Source organism: Helianthus annuus, chromosome 13 (genome assembly GCF_002127325.2).
Source record: "Helianthus annuus cultivar XRQ/B chromosome 13, HanXRQr2.0-SUNRISE, whole genome shotgun sequence".
Classification (NCBI taxonomy): Eukaryota; Viridiplantae; Streptophyta; class Magnoliopsida; order Asterales; family Asteraceae; genus Helianthus; species Helianthus annuus.
Genome location: NC_035445.2, coordinates 77,493,117 through 77,515,893, shown reverse-complemented (window position 1 = coordinate 77,515,893; position 22,777 = coordinate 77,493,117). Strand labels below are relative to the sequence as shown.

At 40.7% G+C, this 22,777-nt stretch overlaps 1 protein-coding gene across 1 annotated transcript; it reads right to left on the bottom strand.

The window, feature by feature from the left end:
* Positions 1–12,541: 12,541 nt before the first annotated feature.
* LOC118485784 (extensin-like) lies at positions 12,542–13,735 on the bottom strand. Its single transcript, XM_035982234.1, has one exon. It carries the CDS (start codon positions 13,733–13,735, stop codon positions 12,542–12,544), a length of 1,194 nt encoding a protein of 397 aa, XP_035838127.1.
* Between the last annotated feature and the right edge of the window lie 9,042 nt (positions 13,736–22,777).

Genomic DNA, 22,777 nt, shown 5'->3' with positions numbered 1-22,777 from the left:
CGATACAAACGATTGCTTTCAGCTAAAGAAGCAGATTGAATACTTTGTGAAAGCAGGTAAATTGACACATCTAATGAGGGATATCAAGCAAGACCCGTTCCCCGTCAAGGAAGAAAACGATAAGGCGGCAGGAAAAAGACCGCGAGAGCTAAATATGGTATACGCGGATAAGGGAAAAGGGGCAAAGCGGAGTTTCCCCACGCTCGAACCCTGGATGTTAGCGACCATGACCATCAAGCCTCGCGTGGAAGACTTGCACCTCACCACGGATGCTCTGATCATATCCGTTGCAGTAGGGGATTATCACATGAGAAGGATCCTGGTAGATACCGGGAGTTCAGAAGACATTATCTATGAGCATTGTTTCAATAGAATGCAACCAGAAGACAAAAGGCTGCTTGAGTCGGTGCACGCCCCCATTAAAGGTTTCACAGGTGAAAAGGTTGACCCTATTGGTCAGATTACCTTTCAGTCACATTCGGACAAGAGCCCCGAGAAAGGACCATACTTATAACATTCCTCGTGGTACGTGCTGAGTCATACCACAATGTGATCATTGGAAGGTTCACCCTAGGAAAATTGAACGCTATAGTCTTCACGGCGCGAGGTTTCATGAAGTTTCCTACCCCGCGGGGTGTTGCAACGGTGTTTCGTGACAAACTAGGGGAGGTATTGAACACCAAAAGATGTCGCCAAGGACCTACCGGGGCCATCGGCCCGGAAAGATGGGTATTAAGCACACGCCATCCGGATCAGACAGTTACGATAGGAGACAGCCTCTCCCCTGAGGTTAAAAACGATTTGAAACAACTGCTAAGAAGGAATGTAGATATCTTTGCTTTCGAACATTCCGACATGACGGGAATACCCCGCGATAAGGCAGAACACAAGCTAGCAACACTCCCCGGTATTAAGCCAGTCGCACATGGTAAGCGTAGTATGGCTACGGATCGAAAGGCAGCGGTTGTCAGAGAGGTACGAAAGTTGGTGGAAGCCGTAATCCTCAGAGAAACACTGTATCATACATGGGTATCAAACCCTGTGATGGTAAAGAAACCCGACGGCACATGGCGGATGTGCATTGATTTCAAAGACCTGAACAAAGCATGCCCCAAAGACGCATAACCACTGCCCGAGATGGACTTCAAGGTTGACTCCCTGGTCCCTTATAGGTATAAGTGCTTTTTAGACGCCTATAAAGGGTATCACCAGATCAAGATGTCCAAAGAAGACGAAGAAAAAGCGGCGTTTCACACCGACGTAGGCATCTTTTGTTACACAAAGATGCTTTTCGGCTTACGAAACGCCGGGGCCACTTACTAGCGACTCATGGATAAAGCCTTCGAAACACAAATCGGCAGAAATCCAGAAGTATATGTTGATGATTTGCTGATCAAGAGTAGGGAAGAAAAACAAATGCTGGAAGACATTGAAGAAACTTTCCAAAGGCTCAGAGAATACAATATCAAACTCAACCCCAAGAAATGTTCTTTCGGGGTAGAGGAAGGAATGTTCTTGGGCGTGGTAGTCACCCGGGACGGCTTTAAAGCTAACCCGGAAAAGGTAGCCGCCATAACGCGGATGCCCTCTCCTAGGATTTTGAAAGAAGCGCAAGCGTTAGACGGGCGTTTAGTGGCTATAAACAGATTCTTAGCAAGGCATGCCGAAAGATCTTTGCCATTCATAAAGACACTAAAAGATTGCCTCAACAAGAAGAATTTCAAATGGACCGGCGAAGCGGAAGAAGCCCTACAAGACATGAAACGCTTCATCAAAAAATTACCTATGTTGACAGCCCCACTCCCTAACGAATTGCTTAAAATGTATTTGGCGGCAGCCCATAATGCGGTAAGCGCGGTACTCATGGTGGAAAGAGATGGGAAGCAAACACCCATATATTACATCAGCCGGGTGTTGGCGGGACCCGAAACGCGGTATCCAACCCTGGAAAAGTTGGTACTAGCACTGGTTCACGCCACCCGGCGATTGCGAAGGTATTTTCAAGCGCACAGCGTACAGGTCTTGATGGATTATCCATTGCAGTAAATTTTGCACAATCCAGAAATCTCCGGAAGATTGGCCAAATGGGCGATTGAATTAGGAGCTTTGGATATCGAATATCGGAAACGAACAGCAGTCAAAGGGCAGGTGATCGCCGACTTCTTGGCCGAAATCCCTGATGGAGAAACTATAGTGGACCCCGCTATCCAGGACAACCCGGAATCCAGTACTGCCCGGCAAACCTGGAAACTTTACACTGACGGATCATCTAGTGGAAAAGGGTACGGGGCAGGTCTAATGCTAATAAGCCCAGACGAAATAAGACTGATGTATGCCTTACGTTTCAATTTCAAATGTTCCAACAACGAAGCAGAATACGAAGCACTACTCGCAGGGTTAAGAATGGCCCAATCTATGGGAGCTACACGAGTGGATGCATATGTTGATTCTTTATTGGTTAATAATCAAGTAAATGAGACGTATGAAGCCAAAGATGAATCAATGGCAAGATACCTGGCAAAAACAAAGGAGCTCATGGCTTCCTTCGATAATGTCACACTCAACCACGTTCACAGAGGAAAAAACTAAATAGCTGATGCTTTAAGCAAACTCGCCACTTCGGGCATGGAAAAAGAAGTAAAAGTTGAAACATTGTAGTTGCCCTCAATTGAACCCTGGAATGTCTCCGCCGTTACAGCGGAGGAACCCTGCTGGTACACCCCAATGCTAAAATTCCTTACTAAGGGGGAGTTACCCCCTGCTAGGGGCGAAGCTCAAAAGGTACAGACGAAGGCACTGAAATACGAAGTAAACAACGGCGTCCTATATCGAAAGTCATACTTGGGACCACTCTTGCGGTGCGTCTCCCCAGTAGAAGCAAAATACTTGATCCAAGAGATTCATGCCGGCATATGCGGCATCCATGCTGGACCCCGGGCAGTTGTGGCTAAAATTTATAATGCGGGGTACTATTGGCCTGGGATGCACGAAGACGCGGTACAAGAACTCAGAAAGTGCCGTAGCTGTCAGAAATTCGCCCCTCAAACACTCAGGCCTAAGAACAACTTAATCCCGGTTACAGCGGCCTGGCCTTTTCAATAGTGGGCAGTGGATATTGTTGGACCATTCCCGCTAGCACCCGGAAGACTAAAATACTTAACTGTGGCGATTGATTACTTTATCAAGTGGGTGGAGGCCAAGCATTTGGCTAAAATCACGGCAGAAAATGCTAAAAAGTTCCTTTGGGAACACATAGTATGTCGGTTTGGACTGCCGCTTTACCTGGTAAGCGAAAAAGGAACACAGTTCAACGACAAAGTTTTGCAAGAATGGTGCGCCGACCTCCAGATCCAGCAAATCTTTACGTCGGTGGCGCATCCTCAAGGAAATGGCCAGGTAGAGCGGGCGAATAGGAGTTTGCTGGATGGCATAAAAAGAAGGTTAGATTATGAGGGAAGCTCCTGGGTGGAAGAACTGCCAAATGTCCTCTGGGCATACCAAACAATGCCTAAGACAATGTCACACCCCAATATTTCCACATATTACCGGTGGGCCCGGTGGGGAGTATCGTGACGTAGTTGATATCATCATTGTCAACACACACAATAATATAGCACAGCGGAAGGCTGGGTAATTAAACTATTACAAACCATACTGTCTGTCGATGTTCGAATACAAGAAAATACAGACTGGAATGTAATAAGATCCACAGGCGGATCATAAAGTACAAAGAAACAAAAACTACAAACTCAGGGTATCTATGGGATTTGCAAGTTCCTCTACAACACCCTATAGCTCCAGCCTATTTCGATAAGTACCTGTCAAATCAATCTTTAGGAAAATACGTCAGTATACACTGGTAAATACAATTTAACTGACTCGTTTTGAAAACATTTAAGAAAATTGGTTTAGATGCACAAGGCACAAATCTTTTATAACTTGGGACAATCTTAATAAAATCTTGTATACAGTTTTACATGCTTGTCATACATGTGGGGCCGGTTTGTAAGCCGGACATGATTAACTGACTCACCACTTATAGAACCCACAAAGGAGTTATCCCCAACTTGTGGGTAAATTAATATTTAGCATTCGCATCTGTCGGGTGCATGCCTGCACCCCGTGCATAGTCGTGGCCATTAATAACTTAAATGAGCCAAGGATATCCAGGACACGGTCGTTAACCCCCAAATGTTTATGTTATCAAACAATACAGATTAAAACGGGTTATGCGGATTTATTAAATCACAATCCGACATGATAATCCCATACCCGACCAAGCGGTATTAATATACCGTATCCCAAGCCCGTATAGGGAAAATTAAGTTAAAAGTATTTACCTGATGTAGCAGTAAATTCCTAAGATTCTTGAAAGATACTTTTTACCGGAAGCTATAAATCTGTATAGAAGGTTTAATTATCTATTAGGATGCTAATGGGTCTTTACTTAAGTCGGAGACTTAGACCAACTAGCTAGAAAGAAACCTTACGGACCTAACAGGTAGATTAAACGGAAGACCGGGATAGAATGTGATTTAGACCCGACAAGCTTGGGTACTTGTATAATATGGGTAAACTAAATACATTCTGGAAAATGAGGTTTTAATAACTAGGTTAAGCCCGTTTTGGCTATTTTACGTAAACTAGTCACGTAAGCCGATCCGAACGCGTAAATGCGTAACGGGTAACCGGACAAACTATAAACAGGTCTTAATCATTATTATGCTCATAATATGTCAATATATCAGTAGTATATCAACATTTATGCCCAAAAAGCAATTTAAACCAAAATAAGTACCAAAAGGGCATTTTGGTAATTTTGATGCTTATAAAAGAATTTATTTATAAAACTGAGTTCCAGGTCTGATTAGATTAGTAAAGACATGTATTTTATTAAGTTACATCAGTAGGATACTTAATATATGGAAAATATACCTTTTATAACCAATTATGCACCGTAGGGGCATTTTGGTAATTTTACATAGGCTTTTAGGGGTTAAAATAAGTTTCTGAGTTTAAAACATTAGCTTACTGTAATATTATGTAAATTAGTTTAAAACATTAGTAGGTTATGAGTTTTATATGATAAATATAGTTTTGACCCATACTAGGTGCTAAAAACGCTAAATATGCGGTTTAAAGGGCTAATATGGTAAAGATAGGAAATCTGATATTTTGGTCAGTTTATAGGGTTCAAAATAATACATTTATCATTTAGGATCAGTAGCAAAAAGTTTGGTTTCAAAAAGTTATGTAAAACTCATTTTATGCATGAAAAGGGTAAAATTGGTAATTACCGAAACTAGACTATAATCCTATGTTAAGTTCAGCTTAAAAATAAATAAAAATCTTTAAAAATCCCAAAATATCATTTAACATCAGTAGGTAAAAAGTTTGGTAATAGAAATCGGGTTTAGATGGGCCTTATGCTAATTACGCTTTCTAATTACTAAGAAGTCCCTTAATTACGCTATTGAGCATAACTCCCATTCTAGACCCCAAACTGATGTCAAATTTTCGGGACATGCCTAAATATCAGTAGCAAAGGTTTTTAGTTCATTCACATTGCTAAAAATCTCAATTTTATGCAAAAAGGGCGTTTTAGGCATTAATGAGCATAATTACGATCAAGAGCATAAATGACAAACGATTAGGCACCATGCAATATAACTTCAGAGAGTTATACTACAATGTAGTATGGTCCTAATGGAAGCTTAAAACGTGGAAGAATTAAGTTTGAATGGGTCAGAACTGGAAGTCATAGCAAAAGTCAAGCTTTTGCGACTTTCGGTTATAATCTGCCCTTAGATGATTAATTGTCGGATTAGGACTGATAAAACATGTTTATATAATCATTACCAAGTCATTAGAATGTTATAATATAATTTAGAACCTCTGGTTTATTAATTAGAATCATTTTTGTCATTTCTGTCCAGTTTGACTTTTTGTCAAACTACTTTGACCCGACAATTAACCAGTCAAACGAGATAATTAGGAGACACCCTTTCAGGGGTTAATCACCTATACTAATGTGGTTTCATAACCACTTTTAATTTGATCAGTGGTTAAGCCACATGTAATTAAAACGAAAGTCAAACTGATTAGGCACTAAGTTTGACCTTTAAGCAATTAAACTAATTAAACAACTTAAAAGAGTAATTAGAAGCTTACTACAGGTCCTAGCAATCTTTTCTACACTTCAAATCCTCTCCAAGTCCTTAGCAAGCTCTAGAGGTAGTCCTTTGAAGTTGTTTACAATTGGTGTGCCAAGAACAATAGTCTAGCTCTCCTTATATAGTGAAAGAATTGATCAAGGATTGCTTCCAGGTGTTATTTGAGGCTAGGAGATCAACCCAGGTGTCCAAGCTACTAAAATAAACCGACATATAGCTCCAAAATTCGATACAAACTAGATTAAGGCGGTGGAGAGCCAAAACCCGCACCTGGCAAGAACATTCTGCCCAGCGAAGGCCGTCGCGTAGCGCGACGGTGAAGGGCCTCGGGCTCGCGCTACGCGAGCACCCAGGTTACCAGCTCAACAAGTTTAAAAACTTGCAATTTCAGTCCCTGCACGTTTTTAATCCTTTTTAACTCCATTTTTGGCAATCAAGGCCCTTGTAATTACTTTCTTGAAGCCCAAGGAGGTATAAACAAACTTCGTTAGACTCGGGTTCGTTAAATTCCTTTGTAAATGCAAGTTTCATCAAGTTGACGCTTTTAGCCCAAAGTTTGGAAAACATGCTTAACGATCTTGGAATCACGTGAAATTTTTATCACACATTCTCGGGAGTATATTTGAATATTACGAAGCCTTGGTTTTGTTAAAAGGCCACTCAGAGGTCAGAATTGACATATTGACACTTTTAACCCATGTAATTTATAATCTTCCGATTATTTTCACAAGCGGCTTCGCATACCCAATCAATCACCTATTTAAGTATATTTCTTTCACGTGTGGTCATTCAGAGGCCCAAGTTTGGCATATTGACACCTTTAGTCCTTTCGTTTGCATATTTTCACTTGTTGTCAACTTTAGTCCCTTAAACTCAATCTTTCGCATAATTGGAGTTTAGGACACGTGTCTATGTATAATTGGACACGTTTTTACGTGGTGTTACATCCTCACCCCCTTAAAAGAAATCTCGACCCCGAGATTTACTGGAACAAGTGAGGGTACTTTTGTTTCATAGTGGACTCAACTTCCCACGTATATTCGGGACCTCTACGAGCGTCCCATTTAACTTTTACTATCGGTACATACTTTCTTCGGAGCTTCTTGACTTGCCGATCTTCAATTGCTATAGGCTTCTCAATGAATCTCAAGCTTTTATCAACTTGCACGTCTTTATGAGACATTGCTAAAGATTCATCAGCTAAACATTTCTTGAGATTACAAACGTGGAACACATCATGAATTCCACTTAGCTCCTCTGGCAGTCTTAGCCTATATGCTACACTGCCAACACATTCGAGGATCTCGAATGGTCCGATATATCTGGGGCTCAACTTCCCCTTTTTACCAAAACGCATTACACCTTTCCAAGGTGACACTTTCAACAACACTTTATCGCCTACTTCAAACTTTAGAGGCTTTCGTCTTAAATTAGCATAGCTTCTCTGCCTATCCCTGGCCGCTTTTAGGCGATCTCGAATTTGAATAATCTTTTCCGTTGTCTCAAGGACTATATCAGGTCCTGATATCTGAGCTTCTCCCACTTCGGCCCAACAGACAGGTGTTCTACATCTTCTACCATACAGTGCCTCAAAAGGCGCAGCCTGAATGCTGGTATGATAACTATTGTTATAGGAGAACTCAATCAAAGGCAGGTGGTCGTCCCAACTACCACCCAAATCCATAACACATGCACGAAGCATGTCTTCTAAGGTCTGAATAGTACGCTCACTTTGTCCATCGGTCTGAGGATGGTAAGCAGTACTAAAATTCAGACGTGAGCCCAATGATTGTTGAAAACTTCTCCAAAAGTGAGAGGTGTACCTAGTATCTCTATCAGAGATAATTGCCACCGGTACTCCATGAAGAGCTACAATCTTATCGACATATAACTGGGCTAACTTATCGGAGCTATAAGTCTCCTTAATGGGCAGGAAATGAGCTGACTTTGTCAGTCTATCAACAATAACCCATATAGTGTCATTTCCGTGCTTTGTTTTGGGTAACTTGGTTATAAAGTCCATAGTTACCATTTCCCATTTCCAAGTGGGAAGTTCCGGCTGTTGTAGAAGTCCTGATGGCTTCTGATGTTCGGCTTTAATCTGAGCACATGTCAGACACTTAGCTACATGGGTGGCAATAGATTTCTTTAAACCTATCCACCAATAATTGGCCTTTAAATCTTGATACATCTTATCACCTCCCGGGTGAACCGAATACTTAGAATTGTGGGCTTCCTGAAGGATTACATCCCGTAGTCCTCCTTGAATAGGAACCCAAATTCTGCCATTCATCCTAAGAATTCCGTCTTTTCCAGGTGTCAACTGTTCAGCAGTTACACCTAACTTTTCATTTAAAAGATTATCTTCCAACATGGCATCTTTTTGTGCAGCCAACAGTCTTTCGTTCAAATTATTCTTCAACTCAATGCTCTTTGCATTGATCCTAATTGGCTTAACTCTTTCCTTCCGGCTTAAAGCATCTGCGACCACATTCGCCTTACCGGGATGGTAGCGAATTTCGCAATCATAATCATTTAACGTTTCCATCCAACGTCGTTGTCTCATATTGAGTTCTTTTTGATTGAACAAATGTTGGAGACTTTTGTGATCTGAATAGATCACACATTTAGTTCCATACAAGTAATGTCTCCACAACTTTAGTGCAAATACTACAGCACCCAATTCCAAATCATGAGTGGTGTAGTTCTTTTCATGAACCTTTAGCTGTCGCGATGCATAGGCAATCACATTGCCTCGTTGCATAAGTACACATCCCATGCCGGTGTGTGAGGCATCGCAGTAAACAACAAAGTCTTCAATTCCTTCCGGTAGTGACAAAACCGGAGCGTTGCTCAATCTTTGCTTTAAAGTCTCGAAGGATTCCTGCTGCTTGGGACCCCAGATAAATTTCTCCTTCTTACGGGTCAAGGAAGTCAATGGTGCAGCTATTCTTGAGAAGTTCTCAATGAATCTCCTATAATATCCTGCTAAACCCAGAAAGCTGCGAATTTCTGTAGGTGTCTTAGGTGCTTCCCAATTCATTACAGCCTCTACTTTGGCAGGATCCACCTGAATACCGTGTTCACTGACCACATGTCCAAGAAACTGGACCTTGCGAAGCCAAAATTCACACTTAGAGAATTTGGCATATAATTTCTCCTGTCGAAGCAGTTCTAAAATACATCGAAGGTGCTTTTCGTGCTCCTCTTGGCTACGCGAGTAGATAAGTATGTCATCTATAAAGACAATGACAAACTTATCTAGATATGGTTTGCAGACTCTATTCATGAGATCCATGAATGCGGCAGGTGCATTAGTGAGCCCAAAAGGCATCACTAAGAACTCGAAGTGTCCATACCTCGTTCTGAATGCTGTCTTCGGAACATCCTTGGTTCGAACCTTAAGTTGATGATACCCAGATCTCAAATCTATCTTTGAGAAGTAACTCGCTCCTTGGAGTTGATCGAACAAGTCATCGATCCTGGGTAAAGGATAACGATTCTTGATCGTTACTTTATTCAATTCACGGTAATCAATACATAAACGCATTGATCCGTCTTTCTTTTTCACAAACAGAATAGGAGCTCCCCAAGGTGAAGAACTAGGTTGGATGAAACCTTTATCTAACAAATCATCTAACTGAGTTCTGAGCTCCTTCATTTCAGTAGGCGCTAGGCGGTACGGAGCTCGTGCTATAGGCGCAGATCCTGGAAGAATATCTATTCTGAACTCTACCTGTCTCTCAAGAGGTAATCCAGGTAATTCGTCAGGAAAGACATCTGGATATTCTGAAATGATTGGAATATCTTCGATCTTCGGCTTTGGATTATCCACAGTCACTTGTGCCACATAAATGATACATCCACTTTTCAAGCACGGAGATACTTTAAGAATGGACATATTGTCGGGCAATCCATATTGTGTATCTCCTTGGATAGTGACTACTTCATTAGAAGGGGTTTTGATGGTAACTAGCTTCTTATCACAGGCAATTTGGGCTTGGTTATGCGACAACCAATCCATGCCTAAAACTATATCAAAACCGGCCAACTTCATTGGCAGAAGGGACAACGGAATAGAATGATTCTTAATAGCTATGGAACATCCATCCAGAAGAGTCGAAACTGATTCTAAGGTACCATCGGCAAGCTCTACCTCATATTTTATGTCTAGAGTCTTAATAGGTAAATTCAACAACTTACAGAACTTATGGTCTACAAAGGACCTATCAGCACCGGAATCAAATAAGACTCTAGCATAATTATTATTGATGAGGAAGGTACCTGTTATCACTTTATCATCATTCACCGCTTCCCTAGCCTGCATCTGGAACACTCTGGCATTGTTCTTTTTAGTCTCTTCAGACTTCTTCGCGTTCTTGGGGCAATTGGTCTTAATATGCCCCTTTTCATTGCAACCATAACAGGTTGCATCCTTGATGCTTCGGCACTCAACAGACTTGTGCCCTTTCTTCTTGCAAATCCCACATGGTTTGGCCTATGGGTCCCGATTGCATTTGCCAAAGTGTCTTTTATTACAAGTCTTGCATCTGGGCTTGTCATCAGACTGCCCTTTCTTGGAACTAAAGTTCCCCTTTCCTTTCTTATTCGAGTGAGAGGACTGATCATCCTCTCTCTTCCTCTTCCCCTCTTCAGAATTTTTCTTCGCCCTACTCCTCACCACATCCAAAGTGAGGGATAATGACAGATCCACAACAGATCTATAGGTGGTTGGCTTAGAAGCCTTCACATTTCCTTTAATTTCAGGAGCCAAACCACCAATAAAACGCGCAATGCGCTTGGGCTCAGGTGTGACTAAATACGGTACCAGTCTAGACATGGAGTTGAAACTAGTCACATAGGATCTACAATCTAGATCCTTCATCACGAGGGTGAGAAAATCAGTCTCCACACGCTCTACTTCGTGTTGAGGACAATAAGTGTCCTTAACCAAATCGACAAACTTTTCCCAAGAAAGGTTATACAAATGGACTTTCCCGGTGGACTGCACGAGTGCTTTCCACCACGTAAGGGCATCACCCTTAAAAGATTGGGAGGCGAACATAACCACATCTTCCTTAGCGCAGCCGCTAATGTCTATCACCGTCTCCATCTCATCAATCCATTTCATGCAATCTATCGCCCCTTTTTCTCCCGTAAAATCCCTCGGTTTACAGGAAACAAAATATTTGTAGGTACAACCCTTGGCGTACCTAGGGGTCGGCTCAAGATCTATCTGTCTTTTGGGTATACTACCCTGGTTAGAAGAATGCACTGACTCACTCTTCTTATGAGTATGAGATTTAGAATGAGCTTTCGAGTGAGTTTGTGACCGAACGATGCTCGGCTCCTTAAATTTTGCATCAACCGCTTGAGAGACCGCAGCGGTGATCATAGCTTGTAATTCTGCACCAGTAATGTTAATTCTGGTATTGCCCTGTGCTGGATGACTGTTCACTTCGTCGGAGCCAGCCATTTCAGGATGCTATAATATAAACAATAATAGTAATTTAAATTACATATAAGTTCATCACATTGATGATTCATTGGTCATGGTATTATTAAACCATTTAGACCATTTTATAATATAACTGAATGTTTACATAATGCGTTTCTACATATTACTGGACAGAGAAAAGATAGAAATTTTCACAACTGTCCATGTTATAGAAGGCATTTTATTTATCTTTAAACTCGTTTCAAAGGACATTTAAATTGGCTTAAAGCTTGTCACAGAAACGAGTTGAGATTCAAATTAATGATCTCAAATATCAGTGATCTTTTAAGGTCTGAATCAAGTTCATTGCCTTTTTGACAAGAAGTTTATAAATCATACATTCATTGTCATTTTACACCTTTGCTTAAAGCATGCATCACAAATGGATGTCTTGGTGTATTCATCACACTGATATTTTCTAGCCAGGATTCATATTGATCATTTTGGCTTTATATGACTTGGAAGGGTCCAAGTACCTTTTTGGAAGTTTGTGTGGTTTCTCGTACCGCACAGCTTGGAGTGTTAACATGTTTTCAGATGTTAACAGAGATTTATTTTCTTAAAAAGGTTGTACCATCATAGCCAATTAATACTTTGGCTAGGTTATACCTCTAAGAATTTCTTTGGCAAATCAATTATAAATTGAAAGGAAATAACATGGTGTAATAAAATACACAATTAAAACCAAAGCTAAACTTCATTACGAAAAGAAACTAATACAATTGCCCTAAACGGGACTTAAGAAAGACAAACTACCCACGCAGGGGTAAACAGGAATGAAAATAAGTCCACGCAGGGACTTAATACAGAAATCAAACAAATGTCCTCGCAGGGACATTATTACAATAAACAAGAAACAAAAACAATCCCTCTATTTCTTCTTTCCCTTGATAAGGTTGGCAAGACCCTTCATGAAGCTATTGTGCCTCTCCTTGTTCTTCTTGGTCTTCTGCTCAACCCTGTCCAACCTCTCCAAGATTTCCTGGTTTTGTTGCTGCTGCTGTAGTTGCTGGGAAGGAGGTGGCTGATATGGAGGATACTGATAACCCTGAATAGGGTAGTCAGTTGGAGGCACAGGGGGGTAAGAAGAAGGATAAAGGTGGTGATACTGCGCAGCCGTAAGATATGGATCATGGGTTCCGTAGCCCAATGGATATCCCGACGGGTCTCCATAAGGATTATACCCGGAAGAACCTGGGTATACCGGAATTGGGTTATCAAATCCCACAGGCGGCATAGGTGGTGCATAAGAAGCTTGCGGAGGATCAGCCTCCGGTGCCGCATTCGAGGGCCCACCCATTTGAGGGTCCTCGGGAATAGGGGGATAGGAACTCGACCCTCGAGGAGAACTAAAACGGGGTCCTCCTCTAACGGACATGCGAGCGTTCCTCCTTCGCCTCGGAGGCTCGGGAGGTGGTTGTGGTGGCTGCTGCGGTGGCTCCTCTACCGGAAGTGGTGGTGGTGAGACAGCTTGAAGTTGAGGATCATCTAAAGGTGGTTGAGCCGGAGAGCTATGATAAGATGGGGTAAAGAACCAGTCATAGGTAGCCATCCTCTCTTGGAAGGAGTCGGGTCCACGATAAGGAGATCCCTGAAATGGTGACCCACTAGATATGCTGATAGGGTGGCCCGGGGTTCCTGTTTGCATTTCCGGGTCGGGGTCGTCATCCATCTCCATTTCTTGAGAGAAATGGTCCTTAGGGCCCAGCGGGTTGTAACTAAGGAAGTCATTCACATAGTCAGCTGGGTTGAATTGTCTTGGAGAGTAGGGGGATTCGGAATGATGAAATGAATGAGATTGCAAGGAGTTATGCGAGTGGTGAGATTGGTCCGAATGGTGAGAGTGTTCGGGCTCATTTGGAGCAAATGGTCCGAAGGACGGATGAAAAGATGGTGAAGAGCTAAGCGAGACCGAGTGTCTTGCCGGCTCGAAAGGTTGACCCCACATATCGCGGGAGTCGGAAGTGGAAAAAGACGCCGATGGAGTGCGTCTGTGAGATGGTCCTGTAGATGACGGTCCTCCACGCATGGGACCCTTGCCACGTCCTCTTAGTCTTGGAGGCATGATGGTTAACTTCCTGTTGAACAAGAGAACAAAATAAAACAAAACATAAAAGTAATAAAAGAAAGATTAAGATGCATCCTAGGTCATTTGCCTAGACTCGAGAGTCTAAGGAATGTGCTTATTGTGTCATTGAGATTAAACACAAAAGGTTAGTGTTTAATTCGCTCAATGTTGGCTCTGATACCAACCTGTCACACCCCAATATTTCCACATATTACCGGTGGGCCCGGTGGGGAGTATCGTGACGTAGTTGATATCATCATTGTCAACACACACAATAATATAGCACAGCGGAAGGCTGGGTAATTAAACTATTACAAACCATACTGTCTGTCGATGTTCGAATACAAGAAAATACAGACTGGAATGTAATAAGATCCACAGGCGGATCATAAAGTACAAAGAAACAAAAACTACAAACTCAGGGTATCTATGGGATTTGCAAGTTCCTCTACAACACCCTATAGCTCCAGCCTATTTCGATAAGTACCTGTCAAATCAATCTTTAGGAAAATACGTCAGTATACACTGGTAAATACAATTTAACTGACTCGTTTTGAAAACATTTAAGAAAATTGGTTTAGATGCACAAGGCACAAATCTTTTATAACTTGGGACAATCTTAATAAAATCTTGTATACAGTTTTACATGCTTGTCATACATGTGGGGCCGGTTTGTAAGCCGGACATGATTAACTGACTCACCACTTATAGAACCCACAAAGGAGTTATCCCCAACTTGTGGGTAAATTAATATTTAGCATTCGCATCTGTCGGGTGCATGCCTGCACCCCGTGCATAGTCGTGGCCATTAATAACTTAAATGAGCCAAGGATATCCAGGACACGGTCGTTAACCCCCAAATGTTTATGTTATCAAACAATACATATTAAAACGGGTTATGCGGATTTATTAAATCACAATCCGACATGATAATCCCATACCCGACCAAGCGGTATTAATATACCGTATCCCAAGCCCGTATAGGGAAAATTAAGTTAAAAGTATTTACCTGATGTAGCAGTAAATTCCTAAGATTCTTGAAAGATACTTTTTACCGGAAGCTATAAATCTGTATAGAAGGTTTAATTATCTATTAGGATGCTAATGGGTCTTTACTTAAGTCGGAGACTTAGACCAACTAGCTAGAAAGAAACCTTACGGACCTAACAGGTAGATTAAACGGAAGACCGGGATAGAATGTGATTTAGACCCGACAAGCTTGGGTACTTGTATAATATGGGTAAACTAAATACATTCTGGAAAATGAGGTTTTAATAACTAGGTTAAGCCCGTTTTGGCTATTTTACGTAAACTAGTCACGTAAGCCGATCCGAACGCGTAAATGCGTAACGGGTAACCGGACAAACTATAAACAGGTCTTAATCATTATTATGCTCATAATATGTCAATATATCAGTAGTATATCAACATTTATGCCCAAAAAGCAATTTAAACCAAAATAAGTACCAAAAGGGCATTTTGGTAATTTTGATGCTTATAAAAGAATTTATTTATAAAACTGAGTTCCAGGTCTGATTAGATTAGTAAAGACATGTATTTTATTAAGTTACATCAGTAGGATACTTAATATATGGAAAATATACCTTTTATAACCAATTATGCACCGTAGGGGCATTTTGGTAATTTTACATAGGCTTTTAGGGGTTAAAATAAGTTTCTGAGTTTAAAACATTAGCTTACTGTAATATTATGTAAATTAGTTTAAAACATTAGTAGGTTATGAGTTTTATATGATAAATATAGTTTTGACCCATACTAGGTGCTAAAAACGCTAAATATGCGGTTTAAAGGGCTAATATGGTAAAGATAGGAAATCTGATATTTTGGTCAGTTTATAGGGTTCAAAATAATACATTTATCATTTAGGATCAGTAGCAAAAAGTTTGGTTTCAAAAAGTTATGTAAAACTCATTTTATGCATGAAAAGGGTAAAATTGGTAATTACCGAAACTAGACTATAATCCTATGTTAAGTTCAGCTTAAAAATAAATAAAAATCTTTAAAAATCCCAAAATATCATTTAACATCAGTAGGTAAAAAGTTTGGTAATAGAAATCGGGTTTAGATGGGCCTTATGCTAATTACGCTTTCTAATTACTAAGAAGTCCCTTAATTACGCTATTGAGCATAACTCCCATTCTAGACCCCAAACTGATGTCAAATTTTCGGGACATGCCTAAATATCAGTAGCAAAGGTTTTAGTTCATTCACATTGCTAAAAATCTCAATTTTATGCAAAAAGGGCGTTTTAGGCATTAATGAGCATAATTACGATCAAGAGCATAAATGACAAACGATTAGGCACCATGCAATATAACTTCAGAGAGTTATACTACAATGTAGTATGGTCCTAATGGAAGCTTAAAACGTGGAAGAATTAAGCTTGAATGGGTCAGAACTGGAAGTCATAGCAAAAGTCAAGCTTTTGCGACTTTCGGTTATAATCTGCCCTTAGATGATTAATTGTCGGATTAGGACTGATAAAACATGTTTATATAATCATTACCAAGTCATTAGAATGTTATAATATAATTTAGAACCTCTGGTTTATTAATTAGAATCATTTTTGTCATTTCTGTCCAGTTTGACTTTTTGTCAAACTACTTTGACCCGACAATTAACCAGTCAAACGAGATAATTAGGAGACACCCTTTCAGGGGTTAATCACCTATACTAATGTGGTTTCATAACCACTTTTAATTTGATCAGTGGTTAAGCCACATGTAATTAAAACGAAAGTCAAACTGATTAGGCACTAAGTTTGACTTTTAAGCAATTAAACTAATTAAACAACTTAAAAGAGTAATTAGAAGCTTACTACAGGTCCTAGCAATCTTTTCTACACTTCAAATCTTCTCCAAGTCCTTAGCAAGCTCCAGAGGTAGTCCTTTGAAGTTGTTTACAATTGGTGTGCAAGAACAATAGTCTAGCTCTCCTTATATAGTGAAAGAATTGATCAAGGATTGCTTCCAGGTGTTATTTGAGGCTAGGAGATCAACCCAGGTGTCCAAGCTACTAAAATAAACCGACATATAGCTCCAAAATTCGATACAAACTAGATTAAGGCGGTGGAGAGCCAAAACCCGCACCTGGCAAGAACATTCTGCCCAGCGAAGGCCGTCGCGTAGCGCGACGGTGAAGGGCCTCGGGCTCGCGCTACGCGAGCACCCAGGTTACCAGCTCAACAAGTTTAAAAACTTGCAATTTCAGTCCCTGCACGTTTTTAATCCTTTTTAACTCCATTTTTGGCAATCAAGGCCCTTGTAATTACTTTCTTGAAGCCCAAGGAGGTATAAACAAACTTCGTTAGACTCGGGTTCGTTAAATTCCTTTGTAAATGCAAGTTTCATCAAGTTGACGCTTTTAGCCCAAAGTTTGGAAAACATGCTTAACGATCTTGGAATCACGTGAAATTTTTATCACACATTCTCGGGAGTATATTTGAATATTGCGAAGCCTTGGTTTTGTTAAAAGGCCACTCAGAGGTCAGAATTGACATATTGACACTTTTAACCCATGTAATTTATAATCTTCCAATTATTTTCACAAGCGGCTTCGCATACCCAATCAATCACCTATTTAAGAATATTTCTTTCACGTGTGGTCATTCAGAGGCCCAAGTTTGGCATATTGACACCTTTAGTCCTTTCGTTTGCATATTTTCACTTGTTGTCAACTTTAGTCCCTTAAACTCAATCTTTCGCATAACTGGAGTTTAGGACACGTGTCTATGTATAATTGGACACGTTTTTACGTGGTGTTACAGACAAGCAATAATGAAACCCCCTTCAGCCTAACCTACGGTGCGGAAGCAATGACACCCGCGGAAGCAGGATTGCCATCATTACGTCGCCTCACCGCCGGCGATGATAATGATAGGCTCCTAAGGGAAGGCCTGGATCTACTCGAAGAAAGGTGTGAAGCTGCCGCTATCAACAAAGCAAAATACAAGAAGACACTAGAAAAGTACTACAACAGACGCGTGGCACAACATACTTTCAAAGAAGGCGACTACGTCATGCGCGATAATGAAGCCAGTAGAGCGGAACCCTCAGGCAAACTGAGACCCAACTGGGAGGGCCCCTACGTCATTCGAGAAGATCTGGGCAAAGGGGCCTACCGCTTGTCCAGTTTAGATGGTACCGCTGTACCGCGTAGCTGGAACATGGCCCAATTGAAAAAATGTTATCTGTAATGCCTTGCTCCTAACAGCAAGATTAGACTTTTCTTTTTCTGGCAAACAAGTGTAATCCATCCACAGCGATGTCGCTTCTTTTCATCTAAGTTTTGAGTTTAATAAAAGTTATTTCCTTTTGTTTTTCCTCATTACTTAAACATACAATAAAATTTACCATCGCATTTTAACTGCACATAACGGTAAACAACAAAAGTACCCTTAAACACGATATATTTTCATACATATAAGTCATAGGGTCAATACATACAGCGCTAAGAGCGGGTATCTTGGTAATAGATACAATAACCACTGCAAAAAGATAGGTATTTTGGTAATAAATACATACGAACTATCTTACACAAACCAAGTACTTGTCCCTGTTGTTAAACACCAACATAGGGGAATCAAAAAAGAACATGTTCTAATACCTACTCCTGGGAACGGGTTGCCATCACCTCTGCAGGGGTATGCAACACCTTACCAATACAGCCCAGCAAACAGGGATCAACGGCCAAGTTATCGGTGTGCCCTCCAACCACCGGTGGAGCTACCATCCCTGGGTCACCAACGGGATTCTTAACAGAATAACCACCACGGCGACGTTCATACACCAAATAGCAACGTTGAACACGATCAGCTGGGATGACCTTCATCAAAGTATCAGCTGATAGTGATGACACATTCGTGTCAGCTGGCAAAGGGTCCTCATAAATGACACTCTTGCACGACCGGCTCACCCGGGGCAGGACAACATTGGAAGGCGACCCTATTTTCCGGATCATCGACTTCGTTACCGGAATTTGCAGTTGAACCAGACCATCGGCGACATCTAAGCGCCGGAAGATGTCAGAAAGCCTCTGTCTATAACTTTTCCGACTCATTTTTTCAAATTACCAAATTAGGAAAAAAGAAGCCCAATTTATAGAAGGGCAAACAGTTTTGACAGAGATGACGATAGCAACATTAATGGAAAATAATCATTACACGTCAAGTCGCCACATTTCAGAAGAACGGCGGCGTTATCCATCATGACATTAGCATTAAATGTCTGACAAACCATTCAGATATTTTCGCAAAAACCAAGTCAAACAGTGTCATTACAAATATTGTGAGAAAGTAACATACATAAACAAAATAAACTACTTATTCCTCCTCTGACTCTTCTGCGGGGTCCAGCATCAAACGCAAGGACTCGACGCCATCCTCATTCACCTTGTCAACCAGGTCTGCATATGCAGGCAATGGCTCGTTGTACGCTGCCTCCAGTGCATCAGCCATGTCACCTTGGAATTTGCCCCTCGCCGCATGGAAATCAGAAGCAATCTTTTCCGACTGCTGATAGTCAAAGTATCCTTTGTAAACACCATCATGGTGACCAGATTGATACGCGGCAGCGGAGAGGCGATCTATTAGCGCTGTAAAAGGCACCGATTGGCGAAGATATCCGAACGCCCCTACTAATCAGTTTGTTATCAACCAGTTCCTATCACCCAGCAAAGCAGCCAGTTGGCTAGTTAAGCTATCCACTTCAGCGTTTGCTTGCTCCAGGGCACTTTCCACCTCCTTCAGGCGCGCGACAGAGGATTGGGCAAGCGTATTTCTTTCAGAAAGAAGGGAATCACAATGATGCTGAAGTTCCTTAAGCTGCCCCTCCCGTTCCTCCAATTCTGCTTGTTTCGCCTGGGCTTTAGCATTTGAAGCTTCCACCTCAGAATTTTTCCACCTGAGCAGACATTCTCACCTTCTGGGCTTCAGTAATAGCTTTACGCTCTAGCTCCTCGTGCACGCTTTTAGCGTGAGCAAGGACCCGGCCCTTCTCTACTATATCGCGAGCCCATATAAGCCGCTCCTCAGCAAGGTGGGTAGTCACCCTTTTCAAGTCATCCTCAGCTTTGTTTTTCTCTGACAAAAACCGGCTCTCCCTCAACCCAGCGGCTTGGAGTTGACTCTCCAGGCGGTACTTCTCATCTTTGAGTTCTTCAATAATGGCCCGCGCTTGGTGGAGCTCATTGTTGTCGTGCATCCACCTGCGCCAGATCTCTGTAAGCCTCCGGGGCTGACTAACAGAATCCACAATCACGGAATTCATCAAATTCTCGTTGTTCAGTGTCACAACCCTATTTTCCACGTGTCACCGGTGGGCCCGGTGGGGAGTATCTTGACGTAGTTGATATCATCATAGTCAAACAACACAATATTTAAATGCACAGCGGAATCAAAAGATAGATTTTTATTTCAACCAAATAAAAGTGTAATATTAAGTATACATCATGGTTGAGTAATATCCACAGGAGGATCAAAATAAAGAGGAAACTATTCAACAGACTTTAAAGGCATCTAAAGCTTGCGAGACTTGAGTAATGATGCCTGGAGTAGCCAGCCTATTTCGTTTAGTACCTGCACTTAGCCTTTTTGGAAAATACGTCAGTTTACACTTGTAAATACAACTTAACTGACTCATTTTGAAAATGGTTTAAAAATTGATTTGAATGCACTTCGGCAAAAATATTTTTATAACTTGGGACAATTACAATAATCTTGTATACAATTTTTCTCATTTGTCGTCCATTAGGGCCGGTTTGTAGGGCCGGACTTAAGTTAGCTGACACACCGCAGGTATAATGCCCACAAGGTTGATTCCTTTAAGTGGGATACCAGTTTCTAGATAATGCATCTGTCAGGTGTACGCCTACACCCCGTGCTTAGGTCATGGCCATTTCATGAATGATGCCAAGGATATCCGGGACATGGTCATTTAACCCCCAAAAGCCATACACCAAATAATACATATCAAACAGGTTATGTAAATACATCAATCACAGTACGATTTAAATGACTACATACACCCGACCAAGCGGTACTTTTATAGTACCATATCCCAAGCCCGTATAGGGAAAATAAGCTAAGAGTATTTGCCTGAGCAAATTTATACAATTTATCCCAGCCGTATACCACCAAGCAAGTACAGATAGCTTTTACTGGGCTCCTAAATCTGGAACGAAGGTTTTTAATAACCTATTAGATTCCTAACGGGTCTTAATTAAGCCTATGCTCAGACCGGTTAGTTTTAAAGGAGGACACGGTTCAAAACGCATGATTAAGCGAGAACCGGATTAGAATATGGTTTTAGACCCGACAAGCTTGTATACTTGTGTAATAAGGGTAAACTAAACACATTCTAGATTTTGAGATAAAAATGATAAGGTTTGACCCGTTTCGGCTAATTTATGCAAACTAGTTACATAAGCCGATCCGAAAGCGAAAAGTGCGTAACGGGTAACCAAAAGAATCATGAACAGGTTTCCTAAGTTAATTGCCTTAAATATGTTGTGATATCAGTAGGATACCTTCCATTATGCCCAAAACGAATTTAAAACCAATTTATGCCCTGTAGGGGTATTTTGGTCATTTTAGAGGTTATAAAAGAGATTAAATATCATCTTGAGTTACAGGTCTGATTTAATCAGTAAATATACTTAATTTAATAAGTTATAACAGTAGGGTATCATATATATGTGAAATTTATTAATTATAACCATACTATGCACCGTAGGGGCATTTTGGTAATTTTACATAGGCTTAAAAGGTCAAAACTGAAAACCTGAGTTTAAAACTTATCCTTACTGTTAAAATATAAAAATTTACTAAATATATCAGTAGGCATCAGCCCTTATATGTTTAAAATAGTTTTGACACATACTATGCGTTAAAAACGCTTAAAAAGGTGATTTGGAGCCATTTCCGGGTTTTGTATAGAAAGCTGATATTTTTATTATTCCAGAAGGCTCAAAATATTTTATTTATCATATCATATCAATAGAAAAAGGTTCGGGGTCAAAATGATTTGTAAAACTCATTTTATGGCCCAAAAAGGGCAAAACCGGCAATTACCGAATCAAGCCTATAACCCTATGTTATGCTCAGCCTAAAAATAAATAAAAATCTTTAAAATCCTAAAATATTGTTTTATATCTATAGGTAAAATGTTTGGTATCAAAAGTTGGGTTTAGATAGGATATACGCTAATTATGCCGTTTAATTAATAAAAGGCTTTCTAATTACGCTATTGAGCATAACTTCTAATCTAGACCTCAAACTGATGTCAAATTTTAGGGACAAGTTTATAATTCAGTAGTGAAGGTTTCTATCCTCTCACATTTTAAAAAATATCATTTTAAGGTCAAAAGGGCATAACGGTCAACATTTAGGCATTTAACGGAAACATGCATGAACTAGGATTTCTATGGAACCAAGTTGTATAATCTTGGAGGGTTATACTAACTTATAATATGGTCCTAATGGAATCCTAAGGCATATCTAAACTAAGCCAAATCAGGTCAGAACTGAAAGTCAAAGTAAAAGTCAACTTTTGCGACTTTCGGTTCCGAACCGAGCCTATACTTAGAATTGTCGGGTTGAACATGCTTAGACATGTTCAACTAATATTTACCAAGTTATTAATGTGGCAAAACTGATTTTATGATTTTTAATTTAATAGTTACGCATTTTATTTAAAACTAAGCCGTTTGACTTTTATTTGACCCGACAATTAAACTAAGTAAACGTGGTAATTAGGAGGCGCCCTTTTGAGGGTTAACTACCTACCTAATTACGGTCACGTAGCCATGTTCGTTACGAACCATGGCTCAACCGTTTAAAAGTCAAAGCGTTTATCGAAAACGCTTGACTTTCGGTTATAACCGCTAAAATTTAAACTAAGCATGAAAGGGGACTTACAAAGGGTCCAAGCATGGAGGGTTGATCCTAATTTCTCAGGTATGAGGAGCAAAGTCCCCAACTTAGAGAATTCAAGATCAAGGTGTGAATGAAACCCAAAATCA

Coding starts and splice junctions, on each gene's coding strand:
- LOC118485784 (XM_035982234.1), bottom strand. CDS start 13,735: ATGCCTCCAAGACTAAGAGGACGTGGCAAGGGTCCCATGCGTGGAGGA.